Here is a 21,478-nt window from a genome sequence, read left to right on the forward strand (position 1 = left end):
ATGAAGTGAAATGCATGATTCGAATCCTACTGAAGTCACGAACATGCTTCAGGAACAGACGCCTGGTCAACTGAAGCGTACGGATCAGGAAATCAATGGACAGATAGTCGGAGCGGTGATGGTCCTGGTAAGACCCCGTAAGTGACTCCATTAGGCCGGACGATAACATCGTACTGTACCTGAGAGATGTTTCCTTCCTGCTCTTACAGCCTGATCAAACTTCATTACAGCGTCACTAACTCTATCACTTACTCATCAGAGACCCCTTCTGCCTCTTTTCTGTCACGATGAGACGAAGTTGTGTGAGTGTGTGTTTGTGTGTGTCCCTGGTACATATCTACACTTAAACTGACCTTAACACTGGTTAGACTAGTTTGTTTGGTTATCAAGTTGTTCTGTACTTTAGTCTCTTGAGTCACCTTTATTTCTCATGTGGTGATTTTTATCATCCTCGAAATAATGGCTACTGCTATAAGCTAACTGTCATTTTCTTCATAAAGTTATAGACTGAATAATATAAGTTTAAAATTATTTAGTTGTTCTATTTATATTCTTAATATTAAAAATGAGAAAGAAGTTTACATTTTTGAATGCTATTCTAATACTCTTGTCTTACAGAGATGTGTTTTTGAATATTGGAAACATATATCACATTTTTCCACTGATGTACATATAGATACTAGCCGACTTACAAACACACTCATATCTTATGACAACTAAGAACAATCATCTCTGTATGTCTTATGTATTATGTATTATGGTTGGAAACTGAAGCTCCCCAAAGCAAACCAACAAAACATTAAAACTACGAACCTACAGTCATGGAATAAACTAATATGTAATTCAATTCTGGGCCTTCTGGAGTAGCCAATGTTCAACTTTTGGTAAAGAATTAACCTTTGTGTAATTGATTTACAGGAGGAAAATGTTTTGAAGGTTACACACTGGTTAGTGTGTCATTTGGACTCTTTATATTCAACACTCTGGATTCTTTATATTTAACATTCAATTGGTGAAATAATTAATCTGTGCAATAATAAACTGGATGCATTTAAACTGGATCATATTTATATTCATACCTACACATTGAATGCATATACCAATGCAACATTTTCTACGTAGACTGACATTAAATGTACATATCTGATACATTAACATTATATTAATGTCTAAGGTCATTTTTTCCAATAAAATGTACATACAACTTCTAACTCTATGATTTCTTGAGCTGTAAATGCAACTAAAAAGCAATTTTCCTTTGGTTAATAAAGTATTTCTGATTCTGACAATTCTTAGCAACACATGGGGTTGTTGGTTCCAATCCTTATTCTCTATTTACCCAGTCAATGTGTAAAGTTTTATTCAATGTTTCTCTTCAAGAGTAAAACTTGGACCCTTATTATTTATACATGAGTGAGGAAACATCTAAAGCTGTATCCTAAAATAAGGATGGACTCCAGACACAGTAAAGTTTACTCCTGATGCACAATAAAAATGACTCAATGAGTATTATGTAATGATCTGACCTTTAATGCAGGAGTACCCAACCTTTTTTTGACTGGTTAATTGTTGACATTATTTCATGGACTACCTGGTGTCAATAGTCTGGGATAATGTTACTTCAGAGAAAATAAAACCTTTTTTTCAAAACCTTTCAGACAGTTCTAATTAATAAAACACATAAATGATTTTTCTTTCTGTGGGGGTGAAGGGCGACTGCTTTATTGGATACTTGTCAGTCACAGTGCGGTTCTCTCACTACACCATGAGTTTGTTTAGTTAGTAGAAGAAAATGGAGGAATAATTAGTTTAAAGATCCCTTTAGTACCTTCCACTTAAGACGGCGCCGTAATAATCCAGGTCTGATCTTCATTCAGGATTCTTATTGTGGAGTCACACTGCCATAGATATTTAATGTTACATTTTGTTTCTTCTCTTTTAAGACCAAAAACATTTACTTATTTTTTTTTTTTTTTGTCTTTCCATCTCATTTTGAGTTTTGCCTACTTTTCAGGAAATAAAAACAAACTGTTGTTGTATTACTTATATTTTCATGCTATAATTGTGTATAATTATTTATTGTTGTTTTATTATTATTATTGTTATTTATTTTATTGTTTTCTTTTACTTCATAGTTAATCTGATATGTATTTATCTTCCATTGAACTTGCTGAACTATAGGTGTTTGTATTGGCAAGAATCTGGCGATACATAAGGTATCAGGGTAAATGTTATTATATATTATGATATATTGCGATATATTTTGATACTGTAGAAAAGATGATATATTTGAGTACTTAACTTCTTTCCTTTGTTTTAATACCATAATATGTCCAAACATCAGCTTTAAAAACTGCTGGAGTCAACTGTATCCTCTCATCCTCAGTCATTGCCAGAATATTGCGGTTCCTTTAGTTGCAGAGGACTCAATGACTGCTTCCAGAAGTTTATGCTGTGAGTATTTGCATGTTTGAGTTTTAGAAAATCTTTTTTACACATACTTTAATGGAATTTAGACCACAAAATAATTATGTTAATACAAATCATATGTAAGTAAGTAAGTAAGTAATTTTTTATAAAAAGCGCTATACAATAAAAATGACTTACTTACTTACTTACATATGATTTGGAAATAAAAAAAAATCAACACTGTTATATGTCAATACAGTATCAGGTTGTTTTTTTTTTAAATCACAATATATTACTGTATCGATATTTTCTCTAACACCTCTACTTCAACCCAAACGTCTCCACTGTGGGACAAATTAAGGAAAATCTTACTCTTCCTTCCTGTGACTTCTATACACGTTTTATAGATCTTTTAGGTGTATTTGGTTGTAAATGCAGTTGTTCCATCCAAGTTAATACTGCGGGTCTGCCCACCGCTCCTTCTTCATCCCACCCGTAGCACCGGACCTCCCTAATTGTGACCACTGTAGGGCTACTGGAGAGAGTCACACATGAGAGGAGTATTTCTTTGACAGGCACACAAACATGTGGACAATTAGACCCAGCAGATGCAACAGCTGCTCCGGTAATGCTCGACCAGTATCTAGCAAGGTAAGACGGTTATTAAAAAAAAGAAAGAAGTGTGTTTGCAAAGATGAAAGCAGCGTAGACGTGATCCGCGTCTGCAGACAGTACACAGAGTCGCCCTCTTCTTCAAAGAAACGACTCTCCTTCCCGTCGTAAAACATCTTCAACGATCCGCGTTGGATTCAAAGCAGATAGAAGTCGGTTGTGAGTTGAGTGCGAAGTGGGACATTTCACATGAGGCTGAGCTGTGACCTCACACGGCGGTGTAACAGGTCATAGACGGGCAGATCTTAGGAGCATCACAGCGACTAGAGAGCGAGGGAAAGCTAATGAGCCGCGACGAGGAAGCGTAACTTGATTTCATCTTCGGCGACAACAGTATTTCAAGGGGAGTCTGCCTGTTAGAAATCCAATTTCCTTCTTAATCAAACATGTAAGCAGGCGGGGGATTCCTCGGGAGCGGGGAGGCTGGGGAATCCAGACGTGGGCTGTGATGCTCTGGACATGAACAGCCTGCAGGGAGCAATAAAACCTACAGGACAAAAAAAAACAAAAAAACTTTTGGCTGGAAACTAATGCTCTAAGGTCCTGGATTGATGTCAATCAATATGTCAATGCTGACATCCTGGAAGTGTCTCCATGACTTGTGGGATCATATGACGCTTAATTAATGAACATAAAGATTTCAGAACAGGATAAAAGTTAAAGATAATAATGCATAAATAAAAGTGTTTTCTTACCTTGTGTGACTGAGATGAGCTGCTGCTTCAGTCTCCATGATATCCTCACCTCTGGTCGCAGTAGCTGGATGATGCTCCTCCTCTGACAAGAACCAGTCAGTGTGCGGGTCGCTCTGTGCATGAGTTCTAGAGACCGACAGACGGAGGAAGGAGGGGTCAACACGGCTATTATAGCCGAGCCGTCTCCCTCAAGGTACAGCCACCGATTTGAATAAAGTCGAGAGTGAGACGGAGAAAAGAAAGACGCAGCTTCAGCACCAAGGAGAGCACTGGCCTCCTCTGGGCGCTCAGACACTTTAAAAGCCTGTAAAAACTCTTAACAGAACAAAACGGGACGTGTGTTCCTAAAAAGTCAGTGGCTGCAGGATGTTAACCTTTTAAGACCACGTCGACCTTTTAACCGACCGGTGACGCGCTCTGCCCCAGTTGGTGGATGACCTTACTTTGATGGAATTACCAGAAAGAGAAATGGTCTGTCGTCTAAAAAAAAAAAAAACGATATTGAGAATGAAACGAAGAAGCATGCCATCGAGCAGACGCACAAACGATGATCCAATATGAGGCAACATGAGATGATTTACGAGGCTTGTCCTCCCCGGAGTTGTAGCGCACTGATCACATCAACGGTGGTCGGCTAATTGATCTGCTGGGAAACTACAGTCAACTAGAGGAGACGTCCAACGTTCCGCGATAATCTCATGAAGCCGTAATTTTAGCTCTTTCGTGAAAACAGAAAAAAAAAAAGATTCTACCATGAGGTCATGAGAGCACCGTCTATTTCTCAATAAATCAATATCAGACAGTATCTCTTGTGTTGCCACCATCCCACCATATGGTCTTGAATTTCCAGTCTCATTAGGGTTTCCGGGATTGAAGACAACAGTGACAGAAACTAATGTTTGACTTAAAGAACCTGATAAACTTGAAGGTTAAATCCTATTTTTTAAATTGGATAAGTCTTTGTCTATTTTTGTCTCTGGCTTATAACTTAAAACCAGTTTGTGCACTATTACTGTCAGGATTGGAATCTGACATAATGCTTTTCACTTAAACAAAGAATAGAAATCACATCTGGTTTATAGTCACACATTTTACTTGTATACAAGTAAGGTAAGGTAAGGTAGAACTTTATTGATTCCTCAGGAGGTCTCCTTCGGGAAATTGTTTTTTTCCAATGCCACAGCAAATACAGCAATTTTTCGTAAAAAATAAATCAAAATAAAACAAGAACAAGAACAAAGAGAAATAAAGAGAAAGAACAAGATGATACAATCTTAGTCTAAATCTAAGTGAAAATCAATCTAAATCTAAATCTAAATCAATCTAAGTGAAAGACTAGAACACTTTCTGAAGCACTGAGCTGTTAGGTCGCTGTTATATCTTCTTCCTAGTTTCAAGTTTCAAGCTAGTAATTATCTGACTTTGATAGTTTGCACCAAACAAACACTTGAATGAATTATTATCCTCGAGGTCAGGGATGGTATTTACTCCTTTAGAGAAAAAACATTAACAGTTTGTTTTCTTTTAAAAATGGGAAACAAATCAAACGTAATATTTGTCTACTCACAAACTGAGGCATGAAATGTTTATGTGTATCTACTGACAAGAGTAAACAGTTTGTCTTGTCGTGGTTGTTGTCCCTGTAAACACTTGTTAGTGTCTCTAGAAAGTGAGCTCAAGCCTTTGTAGTGGGATCACATGTTGAGGCTCATATTACACAAAAAGTCAATGCTGTTCTCAAAAGACTGATATGAGGAAATAGAGATAAAGCTCCAACTACTAGTATCGTTACTTGTACAATGCATTATACACAGCAAAGTACTGCAAAATGTGAAAAGAATTATCAGAAAAAATAGCAATTATTATTAATAACTAGTTTATTTTAATTGTCTTTGAAAGTTTAATCACAAAGATGGGAACACAAACAATTATTTTTAGAGCAAGTAATGAGAGATTCTACTTAATAAGCAAAGAAAAAGCTAAATACATTGAATTTAAACATAGAAGTAAATTAAAGTGCACAGTTTTCGAGAGGAAACCTGAAAACAGTTAAGTGGATATTATATTAAAGTATAATATATAAATATTGGAATCTTAGAAGATAATAGAATCTTTTAAATCAATAATAATAAATAAATAAAAGAAGGATCTGTCTCGCCTGCAGCTGATTCAGAACTCTGCAGCGAGAATTCTAACCCGCTCAAGTAGAAGAACTCACATTTCTCCGATCCTTAAAACTCTTCACTGGCTTCCAGTTTCTTTCAGGATCAACTTTAAAATTCTGGTTCTTACTTTCAGATCTATTCATGGTCAGGCTCCTCCTTACAACACTGATCTGATCCAGCCTTACACCCCAGCTCGGGCTCTGAGGTCTGTGGATCAGAATCTACTTATGGTTCCTCGCACACGGTTCAGGACCAGAGGAGAGAAATCTTTTCAGGCTGTTGCTCCTAAGCTTTGGAACAATCTTCCTCTCTCTTTGCACTTGATGGATCTACTGACTCCTTTAAGAAACATCTTAAGACGTTTCTATTTGTTCAGGCTTTTCCTTGATTTTCTGAAACTCCTGTGTTGTTCTCAGTATTATCTTGATCTTTAAAGTATATACTTTTTTGAGTATTGTTTTGATTGTTAAAGCGCTTTGTGACCCTGGTCTGGAAAAGCGCTATATAAATAAATATTACTTACTTACTTACTTACTTACTTAAATCAGTATTGAACTGTTCTTGGTGGTTATTGCTTTAATAAAAACAATGAACACTTTGATAATCTGTTGTTTTTTTTATATAGTCAACAATCCCAAACCACAAGTATATGTATCTTATGTATTTGGACAAAAATAATAAAATATGCCTTTCAAAATCTATTTTAATTTAATTTAATTATTTTCTATATTCAGTTACTTCTGTTACTTTAGTTACTCCTCTTTGTCTTAAAAACAATTAAATGAAATATTGATAATAGTTTTCCTTGCAGGCTATTTTATTGTTATTTTGGTGATTTAAATATGTGCTACATGTCTCAACTTCTGCGATAGCTGTGTCTTTCCAGGCATCTTTGAGACCGCTATGCTAGGACACCAATTTAAACCAAAACAAACAACAAGAGTGAAATAAAAGCTTCTTTGCTTGAGCAGGAAAGGAGGATCTAACTTTAAAATACATCTACTTAAAACCCCCAACAAGATCTGTGCTTTCATCTGGCTAGCAACTTTAGCTATTGATAGCTTTGGGGTGAAGCTAAGGTAAGCTTTCATTAGCAGTGCAGCAGCATATTATCATTTCGTGAAAACATATTGGATAAAAAAAATGGAACATTTAAAAGAAAAGATAAATTAATAAACACTATTTCCCGGTAAACTGTAAGTGACAAATTCTCGATGCCGGAAATGCTCATTTTAGATATTTTTATTAGACATATACGATCCTAAGCCTGATATTTCTCAGCACAGAAACAAAATACAACTTAATGTATCCCTATCAATAAAAGTTGAATTGGATGTGAAATGATGCTTTAAAAGCTCGTCCAGTCTAATTGATTTATTGATTGTGATGCTTGAAAAGGAAAAAAAAAGATTTACGGATCAAAATGTGACGTACTTGCTTTTTCGATAGACGATAGACACGGGATTGTGTCGAAGCGTCACAGTCTGAGGCGTGTAGAGTGAAATAAAAGTGCTCAAACAAGAAAGGAGACGGCGGGTTACCATAAAAGATTTACTGCTGCAGGCTGTGTGATCTATATTATTGCACAACACTCTGAGTGATGAAAGCATCATCCTTCCACACAAACACTCCAGCCTTCGCTTTGTCAACTCATTCTTTTACTTTTTACATTGAGTTTTTTTTTTTTAGAAAAGACCAGGATAAGAAATGCATACATATCTTCCTCCTGGCAAAGAAAAAAAAAAAGATCATTCTGTATTAATGTCCAGGATATAATCTGAAGCAAGAAGAAAGTTAACACAAAACAATGAAGTCCTTCTAACACTTTGGTGCCTGAAGGGTATTTTCAGGAATGAGGTCACAGCATCTTTTTGAATGGACCACGAAGGGTCACGCACAATAACAGCCCTCCATGAAAGAGTCCTGGAACTATATGTTTCATGAAATCTACTGGTGCGTAATCATGGCACAAATACACAACTCTGCAGCATATGGTTCAAGAAATAAAAAGAGTTTTGTCCGGTAAGAACTTTAAGATATTCTCAAAACTCAACATAGTTAAAGTGAATAAAATGCTTTTTAAGATTACTCTCAACAAATGCACGATAACAGGTACATTTAAACCAATTTGTAGTCAAAATATTGTCCTCACATTTATTCTATCTGTGTAATTAAATACCTTTTTTGAATTTTAAATATTATTTTCAGCAATAATATCAATGGGACAGCAGATGGCAGTAGCGACTACCAGATCGCTGACAGAAGGCAACGTGAAACAAAAAATATATGTATTTTAAATTTGACACACACACATACACACACACATTGAAATGGTGTAAAATAAAACAGAAAGAAATTCATAAATTATGTGCCCATAATCAAATGTTTTATTAATACTTTACATCTACATTTTTGTTTGTATTGAATGTGGATACATCACACATGAATAGGGGTCATTAACATAGACTCTGACTGACTGAAAATAATACATTGATTTAGTTTATAAAGTGATTCAAAAACATCTATAACAGCTTTAACAAAGTCTCTTTCTTCAGTGTGTCTGGCTATGTGTGCACAACAACACTATCTTGAGGCAGGTAATATAATCATGATAAAATAACATTATCATCAATAATGTTCACCTGAAGGAGAGTAAATTGCATTATTATTGTCATCAACATAAGACAACAAGACACAAATGTAATATCATAGATAGATAGATAAACTATGATATATCATCATTACTCTCCTGCAACCCAGAACAAACACTAATGACTATGATTAATCATTTGTTTTATTCATAATGCATTTTGTTCTTAACTTTTCTCTGTCTTAAACTGCTGGATCCACTGATATCTATTGAAGATTTAGCTTCCAGTTAAAGTGTCTTTGCAACAATGAAGAAAATATCTATAATATACATCAAATTGTGGTGCATTTTACATTTTACATCAATGTATGTCATATACATTTTTATATCTATATTTTATTTGGAAAAAAAAAACAAAAAAACGTTCGTCTAATGGTGAAATATTACATATATAAAGTATAAAGTAACAACATTGCTTTATAATTATTTAAAGACACATACATACTACATCTTTAGTGTCAGTGTTAAAGACATGAGCACATCTATTAAACTACTTTTAAGACGTAATAGTGGAATTAGTTGGATATATATAAAGGTTCAAGTTGTTTTAATTGAATCTAGGAAATAATTAGAAACGTTAATCGATGCATGAATTGCAAGACAGCTAAACTTCGAAAGAAGAAAGGAACGCGCTAACAGGCAAGTCATTTAAACCTTGCTCTGTCGCCATCTAGTGGCCGTAAGAACAACTCGCGAGGCCAAAACTATTATTTCTCTTAAGTGTCAATCATAATTTCTATACACACACACACATTTTATATATATATATATTCAGAAATTTAGCCAGTGTAATTATTTAGTTAAATTTCGAAGCTTCGAAGAATCATTCTTTTTCAAAAATGCAAAACTAACATAAACATGCAAAAATTCTATGTGATTGATGGGTGTCAGGTCTCTGTTCAATGCCTGTCTACACACAGAAGGCCACTTTGATGTAGGTTAACCCAAAACAAAATGTTCTGCAGCAGTGTGAGGTGCAGCTCAGGGTCACGTGCACACGTGCAAAGGCTAATAGGTCTCTGTAGGAAGATGGAGGTCTCCGAGGACTATGATGAGGCTCGCAGTGCTGACATGTCGCTCTGTCGTGGCTTCATTCACCACAGCCTCGTCTTCATTCTCTACTTTACTAAAGATCCACTCTTGCACATACTAAACTCTTTTTTTAGATTCTGAACAACGTTTGCACGATATGTTTGCATGATATGATGCCACATGGAAATGTTATGTAAAGAGAGGAGATGAATTCTGACCGCAACATGGGGGCAGGATGTGTCAGAAAAAAGTGATGTCATAAAATGTATCATCAAATGTATGTTAGCGTTTATAGCATATAGCATCAATATGACCTTTGGAAAAAAGAGTATGACCTTTGGTTTATTCCAACTAGATCGATCAGTGAAATGCAACTACAATTATTTATTTAATATACTTTAAGAAAAAAGTTGGTAAAGGTTGTATCTTTTGTTGTTTTTGAGTTACTTTTATGTTAATTATTGTATAGTTTTGTTGACAATATTATTTGTTATATGCTACGCATTTAATGTGTGTAATTTATTATTTATATTAATAACATATACATACAAACACACACAATCAACATACAATTAATTATATACAATGAATAAATGGTATATAAAATAAATAACAAAAGAACCCCACCTGTAATTTACTGTAGGTAAAATGAAATGACTTAATTATAGTGAGGCTACAATTATCATAATGTTATTAACAAAAATGGAAACCTGAGATCATCAAAAAGAAAAAAAGACATTTGAGGCCATTTTTGTCAATGTTGAGGATTAAACAGTAGAAATGAAAGGCTCAGTTTAGCACACGACTTATTATTATTCTACATTTGTACTCTTTTTTCGAGTGTAAAAAATATCAATAATAAAAAAGAAATGTGCCAAAATATTTTATTGTAATCCTTATCTCAGGGTCAAGGTGACCTGAGGGCCCAAAAACAAATATGTTTGTGGTATCCCTTGTATTATCTCTGGGTCAAGGTGAACGACCTCTCCCTGGCTTCCAGAGAGAGATGAGATAACACAAGGGTTAACCATTGACAATGCATTTGGTAAATAAACAGTAACTGTGAATAGGATTACATTTCTTGATGTTAACATAAATATATCTTTATAGTTAAAAGAAAACTATTAAACAAATGCATTTACTTGTATTTAAATGTTTTTTGTTTTTTTTTTACAAACTCCAGACTCATCTCCAAATCCATGAGCATTTGCATTGCTGGATGTGGTTATGAAAACCAGAATTTGCAAACGCCAGACAGGGAAGTGAAAGTGACCTTATCATTAATCATTACCTTGTTTAATTGGCTGAATAATATCTCAAATATATGCATATATATAAATTAACTACAACATATATAAGGAATGAGGAATATTCTGAAGAGAAGTTAATATATAATGTACATAAAAGTGAATGTACAGTATAAGGATAGACGGGAGATGTTGTTTCTGAGTGTCCTTCAAAGGTCAGGTGATTTTTCCAGGATTTACCTCGACCAAAAACAACCGTGTGCAAACAAGATTTGTCCCAGATACGCAGCAGACAGTGTCAATATTTATAAAAGAATGTGTGTGTGAATAAACTTGTGTGCGTGCGTGTGTGTGGTCATGTATTGTGGCTCATTTCATATTAACACTGAAACTAAAAGCAAATTAACGATGTGAATCCAATGATGTTTAACGTGTGTTCAAGTATTTTCATCCAGGGAGAGAAAACTATTAGGTAAACACCACATGCAAACACACACCAGTGGGTTTTCAATACAGGCTTTTTATGCAAATAAGTTCAGATATTGTCCACACAAACACATCCATATGGACAACAAACACATGGACAAACAATAAAACCTCTCTCTCTCTATATATATTGATATATATATATATGAGTATTTACTCAATGATGTAGTACAAATGATGACAACATGGATCAAATATTAGCAGACATTTTCTTTGTCAGACTCTGGTATTTTATCACTATCGTTGGTGTAAAAACCAAAAGGATAATTGTCTTTAAATTAGGACAACTTAACTGATCCATAAGAATCCAGTTTATTTCCATAGTTACCATGGGCGATATATCCCACCCAGACTTACGCCAGAGAAGTCTAGGACTGACTCCACATCTCAACGCAAACCATTTCCAGTTCATTTGTCTTTACATTTTGCTTTTTGGGGGCAAAACATAGTTGGAATCGGGATCCAACCTGTGGTGGGAAAGATATCGAATGATCTGAAAAGTTAATTTCCTTCCTGTGGGTCATGATATTAATGTGCTTTGGATGCGATCTGATAAAAATAAAAAGCCCTAGAAAGATGGATTTGTAACCTGGAGTTTGACACCTGATTTAAAGGTTTTTCAGAAGGTCAGCCTCATAACCAGGTCAGTAAGTTAGTAAGCAAATAATAGTTATTTGTAAAGCGCCTTTATAGACCAAGGCCACAAAGCGCTTTAACAATCAAAGGAAATATTAAAAATACTTGCAAATTAAAAAACACAAAGAGGCAAAGACATAAGACAAATACAGGAGTCCCAGAAAAACAGGGAAAAGCACAAATAAAAATATCTTAACATGTTTCTTGAAGGAGTCAGTAGATCATTAAACACATCAAGAGAGGAAGATCGTTCCAAAGCTTAGGAGCAACAGTCTGGAAGGATTTATCTCCTCTGGTCCTGAAGCGTGTTCAGGAACCATCAGTAGATTCTGATTCACAGACCTCAGAGCCCGAGCTGGGGTGTAAGTCTGGATCAGATCAGTGCTGTAAGGAGGAGCCTGACCATGAATAGATCTGAAAGAAAGAACCAGAATTTTAAAATTGATCCTGAAAGAAACTGGCAGCCAATGCAGAGTTTTCAGGGTTGGGGAAATGTGAGTTCTTCTACTAGAGCAGGTGAGAATTCCTCGTTGCAGAGTTTTGTATTAACTGCAGGTGAGAGAGATCCTTCTTGTTTAGACACCAAAATTAACTGTTACAATAGTCTATACGAGAAATCACAATAACAGTATTTATGGTCTTAGGAATAGTATAGTACATATGATATGGTAGTCTGAAGTGAAAAAACTGAAACATCTTAAGATATTTTTATTTGTGCAGGCTTTTCCTTGATCTTCTGGAACTCCTGTGTTATCTTGACCTTTTAAGTATATATTTTATTGAGTACTATTTTGATTGTTTAAGCGCTTTGTGACCCTGGTTTGGAAAAGCGCTATATAAATATAAAATACTTACTTACTTATATTATACAGCAAATACAAAAGATGTTATAAATCATCTTCATTTATGGATTCACAGATTCAGATCACATTTGAACTCAGCTTGGAAAAGATCCAGAATATGAATCCACTGTAGTTTGTTAAAGGAAGCAAAAGAATATGAAAAGATAACGGTCTTGTTAAAAAATAAATAAAAGGTTTATTATGGCAATTAGCATTCCTTAAACCACCTGTGTCAATTAAATGAGACAACAAGAATGACTGAGTTAAAACGAAACCACACTGTTGAAATAGTCACATGAAAGATATCAGAGGACAACGTTGATCTATATCGACTAAAGGGGGGGAAGTGTGGTTTTCATCTTTAAAGCACGAGAAATTAGCTTTTTAAAAGCAAAGCGTGTTGCTCTGTGGCGCATGCGCACTGGCCAGGTATGTGAAAAGAACAGGAAGAGGATCGTGTGAGACTCCGCCGTTCTCTCGCCTCGTTTCCAAACCCTTCGTGACACATTCGACTGTCAGAAAAGGCCGCCGTTTGGACGCCCAGCGAGTTGGAACGAAGTGCTCATTGAATTCACCTTTAAAAAAAAGAAAAAAAAAAAAGAAAAGACGTCCGGGAGTCCAGGGCGTGCTCGGTCCCCCCAACTGTTGGACTGTCTCCTCCCTCCTGCGCCCGATGCTAGCTCGCTAGCAGCCGTTCCGAAACATCGTTAGCCGCGGTAGAAGAAACTTGTGGTGTGCTGTGTCTACACTTTTTTATTTTTTTTATTTTTAAATCCACTCGTAAGAATCCGGTTCTCGAACAAAGAAGAAGATGGGGTGTACTCTGAGCACGGACGACAAGGCCGCCCAGGAGCGGAGCAAGATGATCGACAGGAATCTGCGGGACGACGGAGAAAAGGCTGCCCGGGAGGTGAAGCTGCTGCTGCTGGGTGAGAGAAAGATGGAGGGGTCTATTTACTGGAGAGGAGAGGCACTCCTCTCGTGTCGCCACCGAGCGTTCTCTCGTTTTTATTTTAAAAAAAAAAGCACATTATTCAAGTTAACTTACCAACACATAACATTAAAGTTAACGTTTTTTAAATATCGGCTTTGATTTCTATTCTAGCCGTTGAATGGAATGGCGACGATCCCCGTTGCGGTTAGCGCAAAAGTTTGAGCTGTTGCTGACACCTTTAGCGCAGTGAATAAAAGCGAGAAACGGGTTTTTTTTTCTTCTAAAAACAAGTTGTTCGGTTAAATGTCGGTCGTGTGTAGTGAGCGGCCACCGCCCAGTCGCCGCCGTTACGACCATCATAAGCAGATTAGCTGCGGCTAAACAATTAGCTTCTTAACTAAAGCTAGTTAGCTGCTCGACGTTAGCCCCCAAAGGATTAGTTTCGCTGGCTTGAGCTGTCGAAGTGATTTTAATCTGTTGCTTGTTTTTAAAAGGAACCGTGTTTGTTAACATGTAAATAGGTGTGTTTGAAACTCTTCAAACACGTCTTGAAAGGCATTCAAAGGGATTCGAACCCACATTAGCATTACCGCTGCTTGGGATTTGAAAAAAACCCACCTTTTTCAAAAGTTTTACACAACGAAAAAGTTAATATTTAGTACTAGTTTGGTTAATTTAACGTGAGAAATGTAAACCACAGACTGGATTTAAACAATTTTGAGAAAATCTGGAAAACGTGTAAATAACTTGAGGCTGATATCTATTTTGAACCAAACAAACAAAGATCCATTATTTCCAAATGGACTGATATCTTTTGTAACAACACAATTTGGTCGCCATCTGTTTTATTTGGGGTGTGAATGGTTGTCACGTTCAGAAGGAAGTTGCCTCAACATCTGTTGACCCTGGCTTGCTGGAAAAAAAAAAGTGAAATGGTGGTCAAGCTGAGAAACCTCCTTTAAAAAAGTTTCCACATTGTCTGTCCCTCGCATAATAAGGGCAGACTAGCAGGTTATAAAAGTCAACATAGATTACTTGAACACACATTTAACACTTTCCCTTCGTCGAATAATTTCCTTCCTGAAAAGTGCAAGTGGGTGGTGGAGTTTAAAAGTTAAACATGACGCCCACGGTTTAGCTGTCTTTTTTCTTTTGCCACATCAGATACACTTTTGGTTTGCATCTCAAAGTTCGTTTAAAAGTTACATTTTTCCCTTCGTAACAGGGTTCGCATCGATCCTTAAGAAGTCTTAATATACATTAAATGCATGAATAAAAATAAAAATGGCATTCAAATGTCTATAATGAGTCCACATTTTAAAATGTGAACATGCAAGTATGAATTTAGGTCAGTTTAAAAGAAACATTTGGTAACTTCATTTATTTTGGATAAGGCACGTTGTACTTTACGCAGCAAACCTTTCAAGGGTATGATGGGAGTCGAGGAAAGTTTAAGTCGGGTTAACTATATATTCAAATAAACATTTGGGTAAAACTTTCTTTAATTAACTTGCTTTTATTGTTCAATTTTGGTTGGTTGTCCAGTTGGTCTAAAGTTTTATTTCAAATGGTATATAAAAAAAAGTCTTATAATCTTGACTTGAACTTGACTGAAGCTGTAGGAACCCTGCACCAGCTCTGTGTGTCTGCATGAAAAGAACGGATAAGGGGTTGCATAGCAACTGCACAGCCCGAATGACATCAATGGGAATCTGTGGAAATATTGTACACACAACAGAAACGACGGTTCATGCATGAAAGATGACTTTTGCTTACATAGGAATGAACCAATGTCTGTCACTACACGGCTGTGCAGCAGCACTTGTCATTTGAGGCTCACCTTATTTGACTGTTGTTCCCTTCATTAGGTGAAAATTGCGGTTGTTTTTGTTTTCCTGTTCCATGATTTCCATATGACTTTGAAAACCTCGATCTAATGCATGTTATTTTATTTTTTTTGCCTTTAATCAACGGAGCTTTTGCAGAGCAACTGTTTGCCGTTAGATGTTTGTAAACATCCTACATTGAGGTGTTGCCATTATGACTCTAAATTGCAAATGACATGCAAGTGTTTTTGAGTCGTCTCTGGCTGCATGTTTTTCGCCCTTCCTGTTAAATTCTTACATCACGCATAAAAAAAACAAAGTGAACACTGATGAGCTTTAATCATCACACAAAGTTACACAATGTCCTCCTGACACATGTTTTTGGCCAGAAAGTATTAAAGTGAATTTTAAATGAGCTTTGTGACATCGGTTTCACGCTGCTGATGATGAATTGGTGAACGGTTCTCCTCTCGAGAGCATCAGGTCCCTGCAGTAGTGGGGTAATTAAAATGTTGTGTGCTCAGCTGAAAGCATTGTCGTCTCAAAGGAAGTATCTGTCTTTTGAGGCTTCCTCCTGATGTATTTCTCAATTTTCACCCAAATCCTAACATGCTGGTCTTGACGTTGTATCAAGTCTTCATTGGTTTTATTGACTAACATCAGATCGACTCTTCAAACCAAAGCCGTTTCCAGCCCCGAGAGGTTTAAACTCAACTCTAATCCCATTGACTGGAGGATCTGTTTGATTAATCCAATTGCACTGTGGCTGGAGGCGCCTTCTTTAATGCACTGGGTGACGGTTAACATTTATATTTGATTTGGAGATTCTGGGGTGTTTCTTTAAATGTCTTCAGGCTCTAAAAAAAATATGCCTGACCTAAATAAACACTTTTGGTATACTTGGAATTTATAATTCTCCCCATTCATTTTGTTATTAAAGGGAGGAATCCGTAGGTATATCTAATACCGTCTCATAAATTACTCTAGATAATTGCCTCCATCAATCTTTTTGCTATATTTAAATGTCCCCCTTTTTTTGTTTCAGGTGCTGGAGAGTCTGGGAAGAGTACCATTGTTAAACAGATGAAGTACGTTTTGGATTTTTATTTTCCTTGAATGCAACATTTGCAATTACTGAAAGCTTGAAATGTTATTTTTATGAGTGGCAAAATGTCAGTCATAAAATGTATGACTTTAAAAGATTGAAAGTTTACGCTTGGGTCTGAAACTTGCAGGCTGTTTAGAGTGCACACTTCATCAAACCCTAGCATTTTTATAAATTGATTTTTATAGTTGAATTAAAACCAATTAAAGATGGCTGCAATTCACAGTGGAACTGCCCACAAATCCCCAAACATTAAACCATAAAATATAAATCAAACTCTGGGGACTTGCATTAGAAAACGGCTGTGCAAGTTGGAGATCCATGTTCTTATCTTTGAAAAAACATGTTTAACATACATTTTCAACAAGATAATTATGCTTCTGCCTCGTCCTACTTTCAGTGTAGCTTCAACACATATCGTTGTGCATTCCCTTCATTCCGCCACATCTGTAACCGAACGATTTTCATTTTACTTGACATGCCATATCAAACCTTTCAGCCCAAGAACTCGTTGGATTACAATACAATTTCTTTATTTTTATATCGGAAAGTTTACTGGTCAGTTCACATTTTACTTGTCAGCGTTAAAACTAGAAAAGGGACAGATATTTTGTTAACGATAAGAGTAAAACAGCAGAGAAACGCCTGATGCAATAGGCCTCACAATAAAGGACAATATCAAAAGATCAGAGTCTGAAGTCTGTTGGATAAAAATATATTTTGCTTGGACTGCATAAATATTTTTGCCTCTTAAATTGAGTTTGACACCACTAAACGATACAGGTTAGGCTTTAAAGGAGGTTAAAAATACTGTCGTGTTGTACATTTTATAAGTAGATGCCGGTATATGATGGTTTTTGAAAACAAACTTTTCCTTTTGATGCATTTTCTAAGCTAACTAACTGTGAACCTTCAGGTTTAGATTTTTCTAGCAGTCTTGCATCAATCTAGTGATGGGCGAGCGAGTCGGGCATCTGGCCTAATGTTCTCCCTCATGTGCAGAATCATCCACGAAGCCGGTTACTCAGAGGAGGAATGTAAGCAGTACAAGGCCGTCGTCTACAGCAACACCATCCAGTCCATCATTGCCATCATCAGAGCAATGGGCCGCCTCAAGATTGACTTCGCCGACGCAGCCAGAGCAGTGAGTGAATGAACACAGAGCTGTGTATCCTCCAGGGTTGGGTTTTTCTGGAATGAAAGGCTCATATGACATACTCTCCCGCTGGCACTTTTCTCTGGTGCAGCAGGTCAAAAGAAAACCTTTATCAAATCTGCTGTGATGTGAAAACGCTGGTGCTGTACGTGATGTACTGTGACTTCATCTGAATACCCTCAACTATTATGATTTAATATCTATACACTTTCCACTGTTGGTTGCTCTTGAACTTGCGCCAGAATCGATCACAGCCTTCGACTTCATCACCATGCTCGCGCTTGGTTGATCTGTTTTTCTTCTCTCTGCATAACAAAAAAAATACTTGTCGCATTGTAACCATTACGAAACATGAGCAGCTTGTTTTATAGCATCAAATATTTCCAAAAGACACGTTAGTTACCATCAGGTGAGACACTAGCACTTCACTGCTGGGGGGATTAATCGTGTTTGGTTGTTGGCAGGATGACGCCCGGCAGCTGTTTGTGTTGGCCGGATCCGCAGAGGAAGGTTTCATGACCGGAGAACTGGCCGGGGTCATCCAGCGGCTGTGGAAGGACGGAGGAGTCCAAGCCTGCTTCAGTCGCTCCAGAGAGTACCAGCTCAACGACTCTGCAGCATAGTGAGTGACACCCGCTTCAACCGTGAACTCTTTCTGAACAGCGGACTGTTTTAATGTCGGCATCATTTCTTCTGACTGGCCTACAGAGAAAAGCGACCAGAATAAAATGGCTTGACTTGCAAAAAAACACATTAAATGATTAAAAATACTTACCATAATGCTGTATAGGCAACAAGATGCCCCCTAACTTTTCTCTACTCGTTTTTTACTCAACCTGAACACAATGGCGTCTTCAGATGTCAAGAGATTATGCAAATATAACTTGGTAGAAAATTACGACTTAAGTTTAAAACCACCAAAGATCACAGCAACATACATTTTTTTTGTTGTTGTAATTGTAATGTACTTGGGCAGTACCACAGACTGTATCTGTACTAATGACTAAATATAGTTTGTTTTTTCTGGAGGTCAGACCTCATGATTAATTTTGGTTAAATGTTTTGCGTCCCTCGATGTTCAGCACTCGAAGACAAGTCTTTGAAAAACAGGCAGATGACTGTAGTCAAGGAAAAGATCTGACGTTAGACTTGTTAAATCCTTTAGTACGTGTGCACTGCAGAGGTTTCTTATTTCCACAGTCTTCTGTTTGAATCTGTGCTGTTTGATTAGTCAAGTGTTTAAACTTGTACGTCAGTCGACACGAGTCAAATATGTTTGTCATGTTATCTCAACACCGTGTTGACACGACCCGTAAATCTGTTACGTCTTCTTCTTCACCGAAGCTCTTGGTTTATGAATTCTTTGAATATTCTACACAATTAAACAATGCGTCTTTTATTGGTGGACAACATGCCTGCAGGGGAATATTTTCAGAGTAAATCTGGATGCTAGAAATCCAAAGAAAAAAGATTCAAATCTCACTTTGACGACACACTTGCAACACCTCGTGCCTAAAGGTTTTCTTTTTTCCTCGAATGTTATTTATTGTGTGTATATATGGTTTCAGTTAAGTGTGCGTTTATAACTTCTCTGGAATCCATGGTGACGGTAGTCGATTGTGTGAAGAAAGGGTAATTATTATGATTGATGCTTATTTCTGCTCCCCATAGCTACCTGAATGACCTGGACAGGATATCTCATGGAGCTTACGTGCCGACCCAGCAGGACGTGCTGAGGACCAGAGTCAAGACCACTGGTATCGTGGAAACACACTTCACTTTCAAAGACCTGCACTTCAAGTGAGGGAAAAATATGCCTTCTATTGGTTTCTTATAGTCAAACAGGGGTTTGATTGATGAATAATCAATCATCTAATATTTTTAAAATATTTTCACAGAATGTTTGATGTCGGTGGTCAGAGGTCCGAGAGGAAGAAGTGGATCCATTGTTTCGAGGGCGTCACTGCCATCATCTTCTGCGTCGCTCTGAGCGACTACGACCTGGTTCTGGCCGAGGATGAAGAGATGGTTGGTTCTTCGCTGCACTATTATTAGTCTTCACTTCATGATGTTTTTCATCTCCTCCGTCCTCCAGAACCGAATGCACGAGAGCATGAAGCTGTTTGACTCCATCTGCAACAACAAATGGTTCACCGACACTTCCATCATCCTCTTCCTCAACAAGAAGGATCTGTTTGAGGAGAAGATCAAGAAGAGTCCTCTGACCATCTGCTACCCGGAATATGCTGGTGAGACACGAACCTTAATGAGCCCGATGGAGAGACGCACCAGACGTTTATATTTTTTTAAACATCATTTAACACATTATATAAGTGGTGTTTACGCCGCAACCACAGAGTTCTGGTTTACTCAGCGTTCCGCTCCTCCCTCTCTGTCGCCCCCCACAGGTTCCAACACCTACGAGGAGGCGGCGGCCTACATCCAGTGTCAGTTCGAGGACCTGAACAAGAGAAAAGACACCAAGGAAATTTACACCCACTTCACCTGTGCCACCGACACCAAGAACGTGCAGTTTGTGTTCGACGCCGTCACCGACGTCATCATCAAAAACAACCTGAAGGACTGTGGCCTTTTCTGAAGGTGACTAAGCTTCTCCTCCCTCCCTCTGTCTCTCCCCCCCATCACCCCTTTTCTCTCTCTCTGTGTCGGATTGATTCATATTAAAGGTTGTTTTCCTCCCTCAGGCCAAGACCCAGTGACCTATTGTGAGGATCTTCGTGGACGTGATTAGAATGTCACTTTTAACCTTTTTATTAACTTATGTTCATCTCTAAAAGTTTAAAGACGGAGTGTAGAAAAACGTTTTTGTGTAAAATATTTGTACGACTGTCTATGCGGGGGATTTTTTTTTTTTTTTTTTTTTTTTTTAAGAACAATTGGGGCCTTCACTTTTTCAATTCATTTTTTTTCTTTGATTCATTCAAACACATTCGTCAGTAGTCGCCTTGTTGCCTTGCATGCTTTAGTTGCTGTGTTTTGTTGACCTAGTGTTTTTCTTTATGTTCCCACTTGCCCCAAGAACCATTTTATCTTTTTTTTTTTTTTTTAAATCAATTGTCTTTGTTGATTCATTCTTTCCTCCTTGTAAAAACCAAGTTACTATAAAGACCAATTCACTCTGACATACTGTGAGAGCGCGTGGAAACTCGGATGTATGCGTGTTTGCAAATGAGAGTTGTGTTGTAATGGAGACCAAAACCTGTGTGTGCATGAGTGTGTATGTGTGCACACAATGTTTTAACAAAGGGACTTTATTCCTCTAATTGTCATCCTCGTTCAAAGCTTTATTTTTTTAAGTCCACCCAAATAAATCTCTAATTGAGACGTGCACAATGTTGGCGTGCAACAAACCGGAGCATTCCCAAATATTTGGCTGTTCTAAGGAGCTTTGAACCGAGGACGTCAATGGTGGCCTTGTAGCAGACGGTTGGACCAGGTGTGGAGTGCTGGTGCGCTGGCTGAGGCCGATATCTGTTGGTTACAAGTTACATATCCCCCCCCGACCCCCTGTTTCCATTGATGGGGACGTTAGTGGACTAATCTCCATGATTTTGCTAATAAAAGAGCTGCTGTGGTGAAACTGCCGCAACTTATGCAACAAA

At 37.2% G+C, this 21,478-nt stretch overlaps 1 protein-coding gene across 1 annotated transcript; it reads left to right on the forward strand.

Moving 5' to 3' along the window:
• The first annotated feature begins 13,275 nt into the window (after positions 1 to 13,275).
• gnaia (guanine nucleotide binding protein (G protein), alpha inhibiting activity polypeptide a) lies at positions 13,276 to 21,478 on the forward strand. The gene is made up of 9 exons (XM_087796732.1): positions 13,276 to 13,763; positions 16,640 to 16,682; positions 17,702 to 17,843; positions 18,320 to 18,477; positions 19,527 to 19,655; positions 19,754 to 19,883; positions 19,951 to 20,104; positions 20,264 to 20,456; positions 20,561 to 21,478. Exons 1-8 carry the CDS (start codon positions 13,646 to 13,648, stop codon positions 20,452 to 20,454), a joined length of 1,065 nt encoding a protein of 354 aa, XP_087652858.1. The 5' UTR covers positions 13,276 to 13,645; the 3' UTR covers positions 20,455 to 20,456; positions 20,561 to 21,478.

This window comes from Callionymus lyra, chromosome 8 (assembly GCF_982586985.1).
Source record: "Callionymus lyra chromosome 8, fCalLyr1.hap1.1, whole genome shotgun sequence".
Taxonomy (NCBI): Eukaryota; Metazoa; Chordata; class Actinopteri; order Syngnathiformes; family Callionymidae; genus Callionymus; species Callionymus lyra.